Source organism: Lissotriton vulgaris, chromosome 1_2 (assembly GCF_964263255.1).
Source record: "Lissotriton vulgaris chromosome 1_2, aLisVul1.2, whole genome shotgun sequence".
In the NCBI taxonomy this organism is placed as follows: Eukaryota; Metazoa; Chordata; class Amphibia; order Caudata; family Salamandridae; genus Lissotriton; species Lissotriton vulgaris.
This window is the reverse complement of record NC_141686.1, coordinates 368,264,386-368,284,933: the sequence shown is the minus strand read 5'-3', so window position 1 is coordinate 368,284,933 and position 20,548 is coordinate 368,264,386. Positions and strand designations below refer to the sequence as shown.

At 49.9% G+C, this 20,548-nt stretch overlaps 1 protein-coding gene across 1 annotated transcript in view; it reads left to right on the top strand.

Moving 5' to 3' along the window:
- Positions 1 to 570: 570 nt before the first annotated feature.
- LOC147736911 (uncharacterized) overlaps positions 571 to 20,548 on the top strand; it is a 94,450-nt gene continuing 74,472 nt past the window's right edge. Inside the window, exon 1 of the mRNA XM_086952725.1 lies at positions 571 to 2,329. Coding sequence (XP_086808851.1) covers positions 598 to 2,329 — 1,732 coding nt within the window. The 5' untranslated portion in view covers positions 571 to 597. The remainder of the gene's footprint in view (positions 2,330 to 20,548) is intronic.

The window sequence follows — 20,548 nt, the reverse complement described above, 5'->3', positions numbered from 1 at the left end:
TGAAGAAGGGATTAAAGACAGAAACAGTAATGGAAAACACAAAAAAGTAACGTTTTTATTCGTCATTTCCTTTGATTCCAACTAAAATTAGGAGGGATTCCAGGCATGGTTGGTTCGACAGAAAGCTACAGCGTGATTAGCTTGCCGATCACCTTGACTGGAGTGCCTGCAACAGCCGCTTCTGCCTCTTACACCCTCAATTCAGTTGAAAATTCCTGGCGGCGTCGGTGGAACTCTGGCGTTCTTTTGTCTATGGACCCGCCAACATCTAAATGGAGTGGATGGACTGCCAAGAAGGCATGCAAGTCGAAAAAGTGATGGCTAAACCATACTGCCAAGATCGAAATCAAGCTTATTGGGCTGGAAACACGTTTCAAATCAGTTTCTTTCATAATACATGGACTAGGTTATGGGCATTGTGAAATTTTAATGATTGAATTTTTGGGTGGTTTTAGAAATGAGCGATGTTCTCTGATCACACCGGACTTGGTGAGACAGGAAAGAATATTTTGACCTAACTGTCCAGTGATAACGTGTTGTCTTTTCTCTTTTCCTTTCCTCTGCAGGCACTTGAGACTTGAAAATCAAAATACTGGAATGGAGAGAAGACGGGCTCCAGGAAAGAAAGTGACAGCGCAATGTTCACATGAATCCGTAAGAGCCACAGTCCCATCTTTACCTCTCCATAACGCCTCTGCTTCGGCATCTCAAAATGATGCTCAGAAGGACCAGGACCTGGAACCGCTTTCAGAGAACCCACCCAACATTATCCTTTTATCCATGCTGGAGGAGTTGGAAGCCAAACTGGATAACTTGATGAATACTGTGGAGGGCGTACCTTCTAGAGTCGCTGGGCTGATTAAGAAAATCTGGATAGAAAAGGATCAAGGTTACCTAGATAATGGTGCAGTGTCTTTGGAGGTGATCTGTCCGGCGAGCATTAGAGATTGTGCTGTTAGCTGGTCTCCTGCGACACCGCAACTGGACAGGCCAGTGGAACCCAGCTTGTGTCCTCAGACAGTGTTTTCTGATGGGCATGCACCAAAGCAGAAGTGTACGCTCTCTTCTAAGACCAGTGTTCAAGGGCGTCCAGAGGAGCCAAACCTTTGTCTACAGCCAGTGCTCCCAGATCGACGTGACCCATGGGAGGACAAGTGCTTGCAACCTGGGTTTCCAGATGTACATGAGTCGAAGCAAGACCAGCGCATGCAGCCTGGGTTTCCAGATGTACACGAGTCGCAGGCGGAAGAGTGCATGCAGCCTGGGTTTCCAGATGTACACGAGTCGCAGCGAGACCAGTGCATGCAACCTGGGTTTCCAGATGGAAATGGACTACAGCAAGATTGTACTCTACCCAGATGCCCTCAGACAGATCCTCCAGGCAGACCACTGGAGGCAAGCCTGTGTTTTCCCTCAGAATTTGTTGTTGGCCAGGCACCAGAGCAAGACCAGAGCGTACAGTCAGCGTTCGCAGAAGAGAGGGAGCCAGATGAGCCGCTGAAACAAGAACCATCCTCATTATCTAGTAAAAGCTGGGCCCAGCAACCAAACCTCTGCCCACACCCACTATTTCCTCTAGGACACGAACCACAGCCAAACTACTGTGTACAACCTGTGCTAGCAAATGAGAAGGAACCTGATGATCCTTTGGAGGAAGAATTGATGTGTTCTGATCCCCAGGAGAACCGCAGCTTACAACCCTTGTCACCTGATGGGATGTCATCAGACGAACACTTAGAGTCTGGGCTATTGTCCTTTGATGAGTTGGGTTCACAACAAACCCAGCGCCTACAGCAAAACGTATGTTTGCAGCAGGAACTTCCTTATGAGCAGGACCCAAACATGAACTACGAGGTAAAATCTATGCATCCTGAAGCACAGGAACCAGAGCAGAAGGACAAGCTAGAACAGACCTGTGCAGATGCACCGGGTTCAGATCAGAACAACACGGTGGAACCACTGCACACTGCTGCACTGGATCGAGAGAGAGAATCGGTGCTTCCTGAAGCACAAAAAACAGATCAGAACAACACGGTGGAACAACTGCACCCAGAGGAGCAGGATTCAAATCTGAAGTACAGGCTAGAACCAGCCTGTACTGAGGCACAAGGCTCAGATCAGAGCTACATACTTGCACCACTGCATCCTGAATCACAGCGTCCACATCAGAACTGCAAGCCAGGACTGCTCTGTCCTGAAGAGCGGAGTCAGCCTGTGCCCCCATCATGCCTAGAACTGGACACAATTACTGCAGACGAAGACGGCCCCTCAGACTCAGTAGAGACAGGACCAACACAGTCACATTTATTGCCGTCCAAAGCCACCCCAGGTATGTGTTTAGCTATACATGGACATGCGGAGGGTATACAAACACACGTAACCTCTTTAGAATGCATATTAGCAGATTTTAGAAAGTCTCTGAGGGGATCCTTTGGGTTTGGGTGGAACCCACTGAGCGATACTGACCCCCAGAGTACAGTGGGTGCAGAAGTGTCCCTGCATTCTTCTCTGTTTCCACACAGGACTGCATACTTCCTGTGCAGACACGGGCCTGGTTAAGGCACTCTGCATGAGACAAGTAGGTCAGTAGCTCTAGCCTTCCTTGTCGGTCCCTATTCCAGGCTGAGGAACTGGACATAGTGCTATTCATGAGAGGAATGACTAGCCAGAATCATACGTAATAGTCGGATACAAGTGATGTGGTGTTCATTGAGAATAGCAGACATGCGCAGTATAGAGAGGGAACTGTGTTTCCAGTTGCACAGTTACATTGGGTAAGACGCAGTCGTCTCCAGTTTCTGATATAAAAATCCTAGTATGTATTCTGCCTCAACAGCAGGGCCAACCAGGGATGTTCTTGCCACTGCAGGGTTCTCCAAGAGTGCACACGGCCTCGTTGTGAAAGACAGATACACTACGTGATTTGTTGTATGTGACTTGTGAGTTCACCCACCCGAATTCTAGCTCAGTCCCAAGTGTGCTAGAATGGTTTTAAGGAAAGATAAAAGTAGCCATGATCTCCCTACAGCAGCATTCTGCTTTAGTAAACTCTTTATTATTATTATTATTATTATTAGGGAGTTTTGTAAAGCGCCTGGTTTACGCCCAAGGCGTGTCCCCGCGCTGTGGTAGGTAGGGTGTCCGTGAGCAGTCAACAGTAATTAGCGTCTGAAGAGATAGGTCTTAAGTTTTCGCCTGAACAGGGTTTCCGAAAACTCCATGCGTAGTTCCATCGGTAGATCATTCCACCGCTTAGCGGCCAGGTATCTGAATGATCTACCCCCCATTCGTGTTTTCTTTATTTTGGGGATTTTCAGAAGACCTGTGCAAGACGAGCGCAGGCTCCTGGTGGGCTCATACCAGGTGACCAGACTTTGTAATGGGGCAGGCGCTTTTCCTCTCAGAATGCGGTGGCATGTGGCCAAAGCCCTGAATTCCACCCTACTCCTAACCGGAAGCCAATGCAACTCCTGGAGCGCTGCCCTGGAGGGGGATCTTCTAGGAAGCCTCAAAACAAGGCGGGCGGTAGCATTCTGCAACACCTGGAGGCGGTTTAAAACCTTTTCCATTGCCCCCAGATACAGCAGATTGCTATAGTCCATGCGAGATGTAACTAACGCATGCACCAGCGTCCGTCGAGCATCAATGGGTAGGAAATCCAGGATCTTCCTCATGGTTTTTAGAATGCCGAAGCATGTCCCCACCACTCGACTAACCTGGGAGTCAAAAGCAAGATCCTCATCTAGCCATACACCCAGATTCTTTGCTTCATGACATGGAGCAGGTACCTCTCCCAGGCAGGGTGGCCACCATGCCGACGACCAGACAGGTGGTCCCCCCCCCACCACGAGCACCTCGGTCTTGCTGCCATTAAGTTTTAGGCAGTTGGCGGACATCCAGGCTGCCAGTTCTTGCATGCAGACTCTGAACTTGTCCGCCATTAGACCAGGTGCGCGTGAGAGGGATACCACCAGCTGAGTGTCGTCAGCATAGGACACAAGACGTAGTCCGTGGCCTTCAACAATGGTCGCCAGCGGGGAGACATAAAGATTGAACAAGGTAGGGCTCAGGGACGAGCCCTGCGGCACTCCCTGGCCCAACCCAATCTCCCTAGAGTAACACTCTCCCTGGCGAACTTGGAAACACCTGCCTGTCAAGAAGGACCGGATCCATCCAAGCGCAGCTCCTACCACCCCTCCATCATTCAGACACTGTAGCAGGGTGGAGTGAGCTACAGTGTCGAATGCTGCGCTTAGGTCCAAGAGGATCAGGGCCATGGTTTGGCCCTCATCCACTCCCTGTCGCAGAGCTTCCACTGCCATGAGCAATGCTGACTCCGTCGAATGGCAAGGGCGGAAGCCAAATTGAGAGTCATGGAGTAGAGAGGCTTCCTCGACAAAACCCATTAGCTGGAGGTTCACGGTTTTTTCGGCAATCTTCGCCATATATGGCAGGAGGGAGATGGGGCGAAGATTGTCTAGCCTATCATAGCTAACATTGGGCTTTTTTTGAAGGGGGAGAACCACCGCTCGTTTCCAAGCATCCGGGACAGTATGAGTCTCGAATGAGAGATCCAGAAGACGACGGATATGAGGCTCCAAGACATGCAAACTGCCCATCAGGCGTCCAGGAGTGGTGGGATCACGAGGGGAGCCTGATTTAATTTAACAATGTAAAATGTAATCGCATCATCAAACGTAACATTCTGAGTTAGGGTTTGCACTCCGGTAGTGCGAGTTATGGATTGTGGTTCTAACTATAACTTACATATTGCAGTGGTTTGATCAGTTTTAAGTTTTAACTATGAATGCACTTTACCCTTGTTTTTTAAGAATTTTTTTTGTTTTTTGTTTTTAAAGATCCATTAAGGTGTTATAACAAAACCAACAATAATTTCACTTTAACCTTATTCAGTGAAAATATATTAGGGATAAAGTACCTCCGGCCACACATTATAAGGATATTGCATACAGCGAGGAGTTCCATAACTATATAGACGAATGAGGCCGAAGGCAGAGTTACTTTATAAGGTTATTGGACTCCGAGGTGACTCGCAGTAATCTTATAATGTGCGCCAGGTGGTACTTTATCTCATATAATACATGTTCACACCATCATCTTTCCCACAAACCACTTAAAACCTTGTTGCGAAGCTCTTTCATATGAAAAAGCAAACATGTTTGCAAACAAGAAGAATAAAAATAAAGCCTCTAATACAAAATTAAACGCATCAAAAACCTGTGGGATATTTTTTGCACACAAATATTAGAAACTGTTCAATACAAATCATAAAAAAAAGCTGCAGTACCTCGGAACATGTAGAAACATGCAGAAAGATTCCACGATTCCACCTTTCCTCTATCTAAGGAGTTGAATAAATAAGCATGTTCTCTCTGCTTGTCAGAGTAAGCTAGCAAAATAGAGCAGAAGGAAGAAAATCAACGTTCCATTTGTTGCTTTAAACAGCTGATTTAATTATGTTTTGTTAGACCTGGCATCATTGGCGTGGGTCTCCCTTCCTCTTTTCGCTTCCTATCTTTTATGTTGGCTGGATTTAGATGTTCTGGGCGCCGTGCCACTGCTAATCAGTGCCACAGCGCGAATGCTCCTTGTGTAAAATGACTGTATGAATTAGGATAACCGTAATGCCTAGGTCTGTGTAGCATGTTCTAATAGCGAGTTACCCTCCATTTCAGTGTTACTATCATGAAGCTGTTCGATCTCATAGGCCAGAATGGGCAGGTTTACGATTACCTTCTATAATCCTATCTAACCCCCATAATCTGATATGACCTTCAAGTTTGATATGTTTATGCTCAGGACATTGAGATACACCTTTTAGTAAGAACCATTTATATATCCCATGTTTGAAAATGTCTCTTCTGGAAACGCAGTATTTTCTTGCCTGAGTTTCATGTAGTCTTTGGTAGCACGTGTATTGGCCGTCTGGTTTTGGAGCAGCAGGTCGAGCTTGGTCAGACCTGCTTGAGAGAGAGATTGGTATTCAGGGAGGGGTGACTCTTTGATCTGAGCAAGGCAGTGCCTGGCAAGGTGAATGATGGCTCCATCTGGGCGTCTGATAGCAGACCTCCGCATTCTGAAAGCGCAGGATGTCGCCTCGTAAACCAAGTGCTCCCCGACCCCACCAAACTGGTTCTGACTGGATTTATTGATTTGTGGCTTTAGAGAACAAAGACTTTTTAGGTATAACGCTGCCCTGGAACCTTGTCCAGGTGTGTTCCTTGTGGATGTCAAGACAAAACTCTGTCCGAGTGAACAGAGGAAAGGACTTTCGAAGCTTTCACCAAGCTTGCTGAAAAAACTTCCAGAGGGCCTGAATCGAGAGCGGCCTCTGCCGAAGTATCAGGAACATTAGACTTCACCCCGTCAGCCGTCAGAATTCCTGTGTGAGGAATTCTGCTTACGGGTGAATCCTCTGTCGAGCAATCCGCAGCCTCTAGTTCTACTGTGTGGAACACGGACTGGGAAACTTCGCTGCATCTGTGCGGGCCGCTGCGAGCCTGCCTGAATTTGAACCTTCAGAACCTTCGCTGAATATGTGTGGGCCGCTGCAGCTAAGAGACTGTAGCCGCTGATTTCCCACGTTGTGCCAGCCTGGTCGAGACCATCCTTCGTCCTGTGGGCTTCTGTAGCTAAGAGAGAGCTGGTGCCCCTGAGTGCCCGCACCTTTGCCAACTTTGCATCATCGTGATTCGTCCTGTGGGCTGCCGCAGCTAAGAGAGAGCTGCTGCAGCTGAGTGCCCGCACTTTTGCCAACTTTGCATCATTGGGATATGTCCTGTGGGCCGCCACAGCTAAGAGAGAGTTGCTGCCAATGAGTGCCCGCACCTTTGCCAACGTTGCCTCATCGTGATTTGTCCTGTGAGCCGTCGCAGCTAAGAAAGAGCTGCTGCCGCTGAGTGCCCGCATCTTGTTCACCATTGTCGAGGACTGTCACTATCGTCTCGTGGGCCACTGCAGCTAAGCGAGAGCTGCTGCCGCTGTGAGACCACCACTGAGCTGCAAGACGAGAGTCACCACCACCAGCCTGGGCCGCCACAGCTACGTGCTGCTGAGAGCCCGCATGTCCCCGAGTGCCCGAATCATTGTGTGTGCACGCTGCGGAGACCTGCATCCATGACTTGTCACCAGGAGTCCGCCTGTCACCGACTCGGCAGGTATCTGGTGCGCAATGGGTCGCGTGGGCCCCGACCTTGTACTCAGTCAGTGTCACGTCTTGTGAATACGTTATTGGCTTTTTGAGTCCCTACTGGTTTACGTGCATTGTAGCTTGCTAAAACGCTTTGAGAGTCTTGAGTTAAACCTTAGATGAAGATATTATTTTTCTATACCTACTTGAGTTGTGTCCTTTTGTGGTGTCGTTACTGCCTTATTGTGCATCGTCATAAATGCTTCACACACTGCCTCTGCGATAGGCCTAACTGCTCGTGCTACGTTACCACAGGGTTGAGCAGGGGTTGTCAAAGGGGGTAGGCCACTTGACCTGACTTGGGAAGAAGGGTCCATATTTGGACATTGGCGCCAGCCATTGCCAACTAGAGACCCCCATTTCTAACATGTTTCATGACCTGACCTGCCATTCACCCTGGCTGCTGACTCTTGCAGCAGGCATTGACCTCAGAACTCGACGGTAATAACTTATAATAGTTGAGCTCTGAATCTTTTTATTCAGTGACTTGCTGCGTCACAAGTTGCTGATTATAAAGAAATTATGGCTAGATGTACGGCCATTGGGATTTGCGACTCGCAAATTGCGTTTAATTCCGAGTCGCAAATCCCAACGTACAACATTGTCTCAGACAATGTTTGCGATTCCCAGTAGGGTCGCAAATTGCATGCTCCATGAATATTAATGAGGCTGTCACAATGTGCGACCCCATTGGGAATGGCTGGCACTCCCAGGGATGGTGGCCTGCTGGGGTCAGCAGACCACCCTGTCTTGGACTGCTTTGTCAAAGTAGTTTTTAAAAGAAAAATGCAGCCCGCTTTCCTTAAAGGAAAACGGGATCCATTTAAAAAAGGAAAATGAAGATTTTCAGTTTAAGTTTTTTAAGGGCAGGCAGTAGTCCCTGGGACCACTGCCTGCCCTTAAAAAATATTTGTGCATCCATTCACAAAAAGGAAGAGGTCCCTTAGGGACCCCTACCCGTGTGCGAGTGCTCTACCACCCTTCTGAGAGTCGTACATCTGGCCCTATGAGACTGCCTTTTATACAGGGATTACAGAATCCCATGTAATATAAATATATGAACATATAATAACTTTGGGACAGTGCAGTGAATCTGCACAAACCTATTTGGGTGTGGCTTGGCTAGTTTTATGCATGTCTGTCAAGTGGGTGCCAAGTGCCATTTTCCATTTAGTTCCCATTGAAAAAGCTATTAATAGAGCTACAGAAAAAAGGCTGAACAAAATTACAACAAACATTACTCATGGAAGGGCCTTTGATTCATTTGCTACAAATCCATCAGTTGTGTTTGTGAAGTTGAGCATTTGAAAAGTGTGTTTTTTGTGGGCTTCAAATCAAGACACTCGTCAATTAAATTAAAGCGAGCTGGATCTTTAGCCTAGAAATGGTCAGTGAATCTGAACTTGAGGACCAAATGTAAAAATATATTAAATCCGATTGGATTGAGGAGCTTTTTCTCTTGTCGTCCATTTCGTTTACATAAACCCAAAGTTGGGTCCTCTGACCTGAAGCTCCCTGATTGGCTGGCTACAAATCGAACCATTACAGGATAAAGTGACTTGTTCCTCCCATCGTATTAATACTAAAGCCTTAAGGAGATGTGGTGCCATCCTGTCTCTTCCTGGAACAGGAGCTGCCTAATGTTAACATTGGAAAAAAAATGCTGATTTTAAGACTGAATCTGGGTTCTACATTGTGATTCCCAAGGGGATAATGGACGGAGCGTTGTAGCAAATCAAACACTCACCCCCTGTCAACTGATCTGGGTTTAATCCATCCTCATTCTTTACCTCACTCCACCACCCCAGTTCAGACATGGCCATATGCAAATCAGTCTGACCCTGTGCCTCATGGGAACAGTCCAGCCCGAAGTGCCAAGCCATGTCTTCCCTGGACCGGAAACAAGCATCCTGGGACCGGTTTCTGGCTAATCAGCCGTCATCAGCCAGGATAGCTTGAATCCAGTGGGAAAGTGAGCAAGGGACCCACATTGTGGCCCATGAGGTCTGCAAACCTTGGACAAATGACTGCGAAACCATTCAATTGGCCTTGGACCCTGGTGGACATTTGTGATTTTCAGAGACCTGGTGCTTGGTCTGAAACCCTATCAGTGTCCAATAAAGATACACAAGTTTGCAAGTGTGGGAAAGTGCCTCTTGTGACATGGTAGGCCCCCATGTTTTTGCTGATCTCTGATGTAGTTTTGAACTGTAAGTGCACTAGGTTCCTGTTAACCTGGAGCCAGATCTTGTTTCCTAAATCTGTACCACGATTGGCACCACTTCAATTGCCCCTGTAAGTTCCTAATATTATATGGTACCCCTGGTGCCGAGGGCATGGGTACTGAAAAGGGTCTTCTGGGGCTGCAGCACTGACTGTGCCACCCCAGGGACCCATCACTAAGGCTAAGCACTCCTCCATTGCAGGCTGCATTCTTGGTGCAGAGAATATCCGAAGATGGGACATGGCACACAGCCCTGTGTGCCATGCCCTCATACACCGCATAAGGTATAGGTAAGTCATTGCTACTGCAGGCCTTGGGATCTAAGGCAGGGTGCATTATATCCTATATGTGGGCATATCAGCTTGAGCAGATATGCCCCTACAACGGTGGAGGCATTCATAAGGTGGTTGTTCTTGGTTTCTATCTCCATGGCACAACTAACAGTCACGGATTGTCTTGTTAATACTATACTCTTTACGTGTACCACTGTTTACTGTTTATCGTTTTATTTTTACAATTGCTGTGTACATTTCATGTTTGTCCTCTCTTCCAACCTATTGTAAAGCGCTCTGATATCCTTCGGGATCTTATTCGCGCTATATAAAACTTTATAAATAAATAAATGTCCAGCCTACTTGGGGATGTTGTAATTGAATTGAACAGGGACGCCATAAAGAGTAGATGTGGTGGATACCTGTCAAAACGAGTTTCCTAGCTCCATTATGTCTCCGTTGATTTCTAAGAAGGGGAGTTGGCCTAACGGCTAGAGTGGTCCACTTCGAATCTGGGGAACTGGGTTCGAGTCTCGGCAATGACGCTGAACATCCTGTGATTCTGGGCAAATCACTCAATCTCCCCGTGCCTAACAAAAATGAATGTGTGTCCTCATGTAACATTACTGGTGCTATATAAAGCGCTATGATACCCTATTCGGGTCAAGTTCGCTCTATTTAAAACTCTGCAAAAAAAAAAGGAAAGATGTTTGGGACCAAACATCTCATCTTAATAAATCCTCACTGATGCCAGTGGTAGATTTCATAATGGATTCAGACAAGAGACCCTTTTACAGGAACCCCTGAAAACCTACTAAGCACTGAAGCACTGGTGTGGCTCCTGACTTGTTTTAGCCAGTCTACCACCACCACACACGTTTCTGACATCATGGGGTGAGAGCCAGCACTCGCAGAGGCCAGTAACAAAGCCTGCTCTAAGCGGAGGTGCTTCACACCTCCTCCAGGACAGGATGGTCTTTCTGGGCGGGAAGCTTCAAAGGCAATGCCGCCTTGAGAAGGAGGGTCCCCACTTAGCCTACACCACCTTTAGGGCAGGCAAGGTGAACCCCTCTCCTGAAATTCCACCATCGTGAGTAGCGCCTCTACCCAGATGAAATGGTCATTAGAGAGTGTAGACACTCTAAACGTAAGTAGCCTATTGGCTACCACCTGCTTCCCCTGTACCAGAAGCAAGCACCTGCCAAGGGACGTCAAGACACCCGAGACCCACTTCCTGAGTGACCCAACTGTCCCGAGATCGCCTTTCTGAGTTGTCTGATCCTCACCGTGAGGACCTCAAGGTGCACAACGCCTGGCTGACATCTTCGCTCTGCACCCGGACCCAGCAGCGTCCAGCCGGTCCTGCTCCTGAAGTTCCCAGGCCCTTGCGACCTCCTCCTTAGAAGGAGAACCACCTGACTTACCTGTAAGTCCCGCTGTGCAGTGGCTTTTCGAATGGCCTCCTTCATCTTCTGCACCACTGCTCCTGGACGATCCGGGACGCTACCGACCTTCTCCTGCTCGAACTTTGGTCCTGGTCCCAACCCAAGCTAAAGAACAATGATGAATTCAATCGAGATCTGTGACTGGGGAGTGAGTGTCTGAAAAGTTTGAGCGCTCCGTCCATCATCTTCTTGTGGTTGTTTTATTCACCCTAAGTTGGCAGGGTATGCCCAGACGTGGATCCCTTGCTCACTTTGCCACTGGATTCAAGCAAGCCTAGCTGATGAGGGGTGTTACCCTAAAACCGGTCCCAGGCTGCTTGTTTCCAGTCCAGGGAAGACCTGGCTTGGCAGTTCAGCCTGGACTGGCCCCATGAGGAACAGGGTCACCACTGATTTGCATATGGCTGGGTCTGAACTAGGGTGGCAGAGTGAGCTAAAGAACGATGATAAATTCAACCCAGATCTGCAACTGGGGGTGAGTGTCTGAAAAGTTTCAGTTCTCCGTCCAACATCTTCTTGTGGTTGCTTTAAAGATAGTATAAACCATTACAGCAGCAGTAATTCTGAAGGTGAGTGTGAAAAGAACCCTATCCTTTTTTGAAGAAATAAACAAGCTCCATAATTTATGATCAAGGTCAAATCCGCTCACCTTGGAACGCTTACGTAACGTTAACTTCGCGGCGCACTCTGCCCGCATGCATCGGCAGGGTGATAGGCCTGGCAAACTGTTGACTTGGCTGATTGAACGGGAGGATCGTACGACCCCCATCTCAGTAATACAAAAAGAGGGAGGTGGTTCACTTTACACCCAGCGCCAAATAAACGAGGCATTTACTGGTCACTACTCGGGGCTGTATCGTTCCCGGCTGCGCGTCCCACTGTCTGACATAGCCGAATATCTCTCGACCTTGCAGCTGCCCACCCTCACGGCTGCGCAGCAAGATGACCTTGGAGCACCTCTGGACCCCGAGGAACTCCGCGACACCATTTTCAATCTCTCGAATGGCAAATCTCCGGGACCGGATGGCTTGCCAGCCGAATTCTACAAGGCCACCTCGGACATCCTTATCCCCCACCTGATGAAAATGTACGCTGCGGCCACGGACGACTTCTCCCTGCCCCCGACACTTGATGAAGCTACCCTTGTATCTCTGCTCAAACCCAACAGAGATGGCGAGCGCATGGGTTCCTACCGTCCTTTAGCCCTCCTCAACACGCACTATCAAATTCTCGCTTCCACGCTTGCCAGACGTCTAGCCCCCATGTTACCCACACTGGTACACCACGACCAGAACGGGTTTGTACCGACGCGCCACACGTCCCATAACATCCGCCGTCTCTTCCGCATACAAGAGTACGTCACAAGTCGGTGGCCGCGAGCCGAGTGCCTGATACTAGACCTAGAGAAGGCGTTTGACTCGGTGGAATGGCCTTACCTACGAGCAGTCATGGACAAATTTGAACTGGGGGACAATTATGAGACCATGGTTGGCCTCCTATACCGCAGACCCACATCCGTGTCCGCACTGGCACACTGCTCTCTGACCGAATACGTGTACAGAGGGGCACCAGACAGGGTTGCCCACTATCGCCCTTACTGTTTGCTTTAGTTGTGGAGCCCCTGGCTGCGATGCTCAGGTCCCGAGGGGCGGAGTGGGGTATACCAATGGTGGATGGCCTGCATGCGGTGTCATTATATGCGGACAATCTCCTCCTCTATATCAAGGACCTGAGTGATGTTCCGGCGTCCCTAACTGACATTTTTTGCACCTTTGAGGAAATGTCGGGCTTGAAAGTAAATTGGACCAAATCAGGAGCTTACTCCTTTGACCCGAATGCTCCCGAGAGCGAGATACGCATCGGTGGCGAGAGAATACAATGGTATCCCACGGCATTCAGATATCTTGGGATCCACATTTACCTTGACCCTGCAGATATATTGGAGGGAAACCTGGGACGAGCGATCGCATCCATCCGATCACAAATAGGGTTCTGGAAAACATTACCACTGAACGTTCCCAGCCGCGTAGCTCTAACAAAAATGATAATCCTGCCGCGGCTACTGTATTACTTTGCCAATATTCCATCCTACGTCCCTAACTGGGTGTTTCGCGACCTTGAAGTCCTACTGCGCGACCTGATCTGGAATAAGGGTCGCCCGCGCTGGCGAAACTATATATGCCTACCGAGACGGGGGACTGGCTGTTCCCAACATGGAGCTATATTATCTAGCGGCACAAATGCAATGGGTGTCGGGATGGCTGGATGGTAAGAACTTGGGGGACACCGCCTCGGACACCACTGTCTGGTCCCAGTTACAGATCCAAGTCCTGTTTCACCCGCTGACCCAAGCTCCCCGCCCCTCACAACTGTATCTTGCGGGGGCGCGCAGATGTTTCCTCCGCTGCCTGCGCCTAACCCGGGAGACAATACCGTATGCCCCGATACTCCCGCTACTGGATACCCCGACTACAGCGGGGTCTTTGACGGCCGTGGGGCTTGACAGCTGGACTGCTGTGGGAGTGGAAACACTAGGGGACCTATACTCTGATGGCGCCCTCCTCCCCTTCGCCAATCTCGTAGAAGACACATCTCTTCCAGCTGGGCAGTTCCTATTACACGCGTCCCTCACCCACACGCTGACTGCCGCCTGGGGCGACATATCTGACGAGCTGCCCACACACCATCTTATACAATACCTCCATGTTATGGGCAATGGCACGCACATTATCCACTGGCTGGCACAAGCTCTCCTTCTCCATACTCATCCCGCCACTGCGCAGCTGAGAGAGAAATGGGCGACGGACAGGGGAAGGGATTGGACGGATAGGGAATGGGCGATGGTCCTGGCTGCCCCAGTTAACATCCCACGTAACCCTCGCTTCAAAATCATTCAGCTCTACATACTACACCGTGCATACCTCACCCCGGACAAAATAAATAGATACTTTTTGGTTACGGATACTGCCTGCAGCCCCTGCTCCTTGGTGGGAGCAGACCTCCTCCACATGCTCTGGCTCTGTCCTGCCATTCAACATTACTGGGATGGGGTAACCACACTACTTACACACTGCACCAAAGAACAAGTGCCGAGGACTTGGGAGGCCTGCATATTGGGATTATACAAACGCACACGGCTGAACAAGGCCCCAGTCCGGTACTGGGATCTTGGACTGATCACGGCCAAGCGACTGCTTACCAAGCGGTGGAAGGCTGCCACACCCCCACACATCCGACACTGGTACCTATCGCTCACAAACTGGGCGCGAGAGGAGAGCACTGTCCTGCGGCGGGAAGAGACAGCGGGCCTTAGGAAATTCCAGATCGCACAATACTGGGATGACATCCTCCAGTCCTTTCAACAGAAATGTGTGGAACAGGGTATCACGTAAAGAGATATATACTGCCCTCCCTTCCCCTCCCTACAGCGGGCACCATGAGGAACGTCCACACCCAATGGATTCCCCTACTCATACGATCTTCCCTCTTCCCCCTCCCCCAACACCTACGCATAATTGAAACTTCACATATACCACACTGCTCGCTACCTACATGACCCCTATGCCTTGATCGCCACACGCTACGAATCTGGCTGTCCCGCATTGTCGAGTGTGTTGCCCCTCCCGCACCCACGTCCCCGCAAGCCCGACCATCGCAGGGGGTTCTGCCACCGATTGCCCGACGAACAATACTGTATTACGACACCTAACGCGCCCCTATGTCGGTGCTCTCCCCTTGAATACTTGGCATACAGGCGAGACACCCACCATGGTCTCTTGCCCACCCGCCCACTGGACCGCTACCGATGCGCTGGCGCCGCACTTCCCTCCTTAAATCCATGGCAATCTCTACCTTCATTCCCCCCCCTTTTAGCATATCTTTTCCATGTTACTGTTCTAAAGTTTATTGATATACTGGTCCCATTCCCCTCTGGACCAGGCTTTTCCAAGTTGGATATTGTACACGCTACACCATGGGACCTTTGAGAGTAGCAGTCATGGCCCAAGTGATCCTTTCTGAATACCAGTACAAACACCAGACACTCTCATCAGAATGGCTAAGCTGTATAGTTATTCGCTCACCGACACACCTAGGATACTGAATAGCCTCATCCCTCACTATTAATTTCCTATGTCCTCTTGGAAGGGGAGCTTCACTGACATTCCTCCCCACGTGTGTCACACCGGACCACAATCCATTGGAAGGCATTGATGAGCGCTAATATAGCCCTATACCCATGGGTTCACACATATTACAAAAAAAAGAAAACTCTACAGACCCACACCTCCACGTAACCAAATATTTGTATGCTTGTATAATGTTGAAATAGATCGTTTACGACGCCGAACCTCAGGGTTGTCGGCCCTAAGGCTGTGTTCGTTCAATACCTGTGAAACAACTCAGTATACATGCGGCTGGCCCTGATGGGTTGTAAGCGGAACGCTGTGTAACACTCCCGTTGATTAATAAAGGTCTTAAAATATTAAAAAAAAAAAAAAAAGGTCAAATCCGCTCACCATCTGACACTTGCCCTGCAGGAGTCATAAAACCTCTGACCTCAGCAATCCCCCGCAGTGCCTTTTCAGCAAATCAGTAGCTCAAGCTATCGTCCCAAGTGCGTTTTATTTATTTTTAGAGTTTTCTATGGCTCAAACCGGACCCAAGGTAGGGTATCAGAGCGCTTTACATAGTGAGCAAGGTCTGAATAGCACATTTAGTAAAAACATGGTATACAAAAACAACACATACAAAGTAACAACATAGCATAACAGAGTATGGGGGATAAAAGCAGAGTAGAGAACTGTTCTGAGCAATAAGAATCAATTTGAGATTGTGCACGTCTTATATTCGAAATATCAGTGGACGGAGAGTATAGGCAAGATTGAGGTTGTAAGCTGGCATGGTGTTTGTGTGGATTTTATTGGAGGAATTTGCTCACCAAGAATACATTTGCTTCCTTTTTGAAGAGAGGTGTTTAGGTGATTTTTCTGATGAGTGGCGGAAGCGAGTTCCAAATTCTTGGCGCCACTCCAGAAACAGCTCTGTTGGAGGTTTTAGTCTTATTGAACCGCGAGGGATTCAGGAGTAGAATATCTGCGCTCCTAGAATGTCTTTTTCTTCCAGATAAGATAAGTTTTTGGGCTTGGTACTGGGGGTGTTGTGGTGTAACGCCTTGTGAGTGATGCAAGCCATCTTTAAGTGAATACGAGCTTCATACGGTAGCCAGTTGATTGCCTTCAGGTGTGGCGATATGTGGTCAAATTTCCTCGATCCTGTTATGAGTCTTGCTGTGGCGTTAAGGCAGGCTTTTAGAGAGGCGGTAGAGATTTTGGGAAGCCCTGGGAGGGTAGAACATCCGTACTCCAGCCTCGATATGACTAATGACTGGACTGCAGTTTTGAGGTCCGGGTTCTCGATGAATGGCTTCATTTTTCTGATGTAGCTTAGGTGAAAGCGGGCATTTTTAGCCATCAAGTTGATGTGAGTTTGCTTGTTAAGGTTCTTATCCCTTGTGATTCCAAGTGATATTGTGGAGTCCACCAAGGTTGGCGTGCAGTTCAGAGCAGTGATCATTTTGGTCCATTCCTTTGCCGGGAGTTATTGGGGTGGGGGGGGATTAAAAGAAATTTTGTTTTTTGGGAGTTTACCTTGAGGAAGTTGGTCGTTAACCATTGGATCTCTTCAATGGAGGTGATCTTAATGTAAAGTTGAGTGTCGTCCCATACATGTGGTAGGAGATGTTCGCCTGCTGTAGTAGATCGGTAAGGGGTTCGACATACAAGTTGAATAGTGTGGGGCTAGGATAGAGCCTTGTGGTACTCTTATTTTTTTTTTTTTTTTAACATCATTTTTATTGCAACATCAATATAATTGTACAGTCAAGATAAGCAGCAATATTATTTCACTGTGCACAAGAGTAATATTAACCAGTCTTTCAGTTATCCGGGAGGTCCACCCATTCCTTCGGTGTGGGTGTTCTCATCCATGGGTGCTTCTCGTATCACCTTACATTGTCTGTCAGAGGCAGTAGGCAAGCATTTCTGAGTTGCTTTTACAATTTTCACCCCTCCCCCTCCCCCGATTTCGGTTCCCCAACAGCCCGCCAATTCCAGCTTCCTTCCCACCCTCCCCCGTGGTCGCTCTGCGCCGTATCAGTAGTATAAAAGTGCCTGGTGCGTTGTAGGAGGAACAGACATTCGCTAAGGTGTGCTCTCCTGTACAGTGACAGGGCTTGCCCCATCTAGCTCACCCTCGCCCTCCAACTCCTCAGCGTCCATGTCACGGAGCGCCTGCACCATCATTTCCCATGCAGTTGCCCTCTCCAGAGCCTTCTCGTCATTCATCCTCCATGCCACCTGGTATCTCAAGGTACTTTCACATGCGGTCCACCTCAGGCATTCCCCATACCATCTTTTATATGTGGGCCCCACTCTCGACTTCCAGTTCCTCGTAATCTCCCGCTTGGCCAGAATAAGTCCCAGGTCTATAAATTTGCTAGTAGTCTTGTTTCTAGGCGTGTGCGGGAACCAGTGGAGGATGCCAACTGCTTTAGTGTACTGGATAGCTCTATCCGTCGCGCTGTTAAGGGCCCGCCCAACTTCCTGCCAGTAGTCTCCCAGAGAGGGGCAATCCCATAACATGTGACCCAGGTCCGCCCCGACTGCATTACATCTGGGGCAAGCGGCGTTGTCTACCCCAAAATACTGTTGGATTTTCCCGGGTGTGAGGTATGCCCTGTGAATGACATAGAAGTGAATTAATTGAAACCTGGCGTTTCTCGAGCTCTTCCGTGCTCGCCTTAGTAACTGGCCCCAGGTCGTGTCAGGTATCTCCACTTGCAGATCCAGCTCCCATTTGGCCTTCAGGGCCGTCAATGGTTGCAAGGCCTCCCGCTGCATCCTAGAGTACAAGCAAGTGACAGCCTTAAAGGTCCCCGCCGCCATCATCGTGTATTGGCAGGCCATGGAGACGCCCGGCTCCTGCAACCCTTCCCCCCAGTGGGCTTGCATAGCGCCTGTTACCGCTGCATGCAACAAGTAGTCGCCCCTCGGCAGGTCGAAACGCTCCTGCAAGTCCTGAAACTGCAACAACACCCCATCCTCATACAGATCACCCAACATTTGTATCCCGGCCTCCTCCCAACCTAGCAAGCGCGACCAGTCCCCTCCATGCGGGAGGGCCGTGACCATTCCCAGCGGAATTTCAGGGGCATACATAAGGCGGACTCCCGCCCGCTTACGGGCCCGGTCCCAGCAGAGTCGAAACGTCTGCTCCTCGACCGTCAGATCTCCCACCCGGAGCTTCTGGTGCAGCGTGATGTACGCCAGAACATGCCGCGGGGTACCATCTACTCTCGCGTCTTCAGGGCCTCTATACACTCTCGCAACCTCCTGAGTAAAAATCTGCAGCTGCGCAGCCAGGTAATATCCTTCAAAATCCGGCACCGCCATCCCTCCTTCATCCTTGGGGCGCAGCAGAGTGTCGAGCGCTATGCGCCTCCTTCCCGTGCCCCATAAGAACGCTATGACCAGAGATCTCAGGCGTTTAAAGACAGAGCTCGGGATCCAAACCGGAAGTGTCCTAAAATAATACAAAAGCCTGGGCAGGGCCACCATTTTGAGCAGGGAGATCCTACCAGCCAGGGATAATGGCAGGGTCGACCAGAAGTCCATGGATCCCCGTAGGGCATTAACCCAGCGGGTGATGTTGCCTTCCAGTAAATCAGCCGGGGAGTGATAAACATAGACCCCCAAATAATGCAGGCAGCGCGGCTCCCATCTAAGTTCTTGCGCAGTGAGTGGGCATGGTTCTCCTGACCTCAGGGGGAACAGGCAGGATTTAGGCCAGTTGACCCTCAGGCCCGACAACCGGCCAAACCGCCCTAGTAGCCGCCGTGCCCCCTCGAGCTCGGGGCCCGCGTCGGCCAGAAACATCAACAGGTCGTCTGCGTATAAAGAAATGAAGTGCGGTGTGCCCCTAAACGATAAACCGGCATAGTGGCGGCCCAGCCTGGCCTCCACTGCGAAGGGTTCCATCGCTAAGGCGAACAGGAGCGGAGATAGGGAACATCCTTGTCTGGTGCCACGCCTGACCGGGTATTGCCCCGAGATCAGAGTACCCACTCGAACTCTCGCCACCGCGTCAGTGTACAGGACCTTAGTCCAGTTTATGTATCCGTCCCCCAGTCCGAAGCGTCGCATCACCTCATACAGGTATCCCCACTCAAGGCTGTCAAAGGCCTTCTCTATGTCTATGGAAAGGACAAATGGGGAAACGGCGCTCGGCCAGTCCTCACCCATCAGTCTCGTAAGCCTACGAATATTGTGGGTAGTGTTGCGTGTCGGAATAAAACCGCACTGGTCCTTATGAACAAGGCCCGTCATGTGTACCAGCAGTCTGTTGGCAAGAATCTTACTCAGGATCTTATAGTCCGTCGTCAATATGGACAGCGGACGGTACGAGGACAAAGCCACACCCTCTCTGCCCGGTTTTAAGAGCGGGATCATGAGGGCCTCACTCATGGAGGTCGGGAGCCTACCCTTCGTTTGAGCTTCATTGTATACCTTGCGCAGCCGCGGAGCAAGGTATTCTAGATATTTGCTGTAGAATTCGATCGGGAGCCCGTCAAGTCCCGGGGTCTTGTTCCTGGCCATTTGCTTTACTGCACACCCTATCTCTCCAAGAGTGATGGGCCGACCCAGCTCTTCTGCCTCTGAGTCCTCCACCCTTGGCAGTTGCAAGCCGTCCAAGAACTCTCCTAGCTCATCCGCCCCTCCTGTCCCACCACTCTCATAAAGCCCCTCGTAGTAAGTACGAAACTTATTCAGGATCCCGGGCTGGGTATGGCAGGGCTCCTCCCCCACCTCCTGGATCATCATGATCGGCATGCCCCTCCCGACTGGGTTAGCGAGCCATGCCAGCATAGACCCCGCCTTATCACCCTCCGCATGTGCCCTCGTCATGTACGCCTTATGATCAAAGCTGCGCAGCCGTTCCAGCTCAACAGCCAGCCCCTCCCGCGCCCCACTAAGCCCCTCCTGCAACTCAGGGTGATTCGGGCGTCTCTTCTCCAGTTCCCTCAGCCGCGTTTCAGCCTTGTCCAAATCGTCCATCAAAGTCTTGCGAGCCACAGCCGTGTGCCCAATACAGTGTCCCCGCACCACCACCTTAAACGCATCCCACTCTACCGCCCTCGTGGAGGCCGAACCACTGTTCTCCTCAAAGTAACTCTCAATGCGTTCTCCCAGAGCCTCCCTAAACAGCAGATCATCCAGGGTGTCGGGTTGCAGGCGCCATGTTGGCACGCAGTTAACAGTCACCATCCAGTTCAGAGATATCAACAAAGGGTTGTGGTCCGATAGCGTCCTGGCCAGGTATTCCGCCCCACCCACTGCAG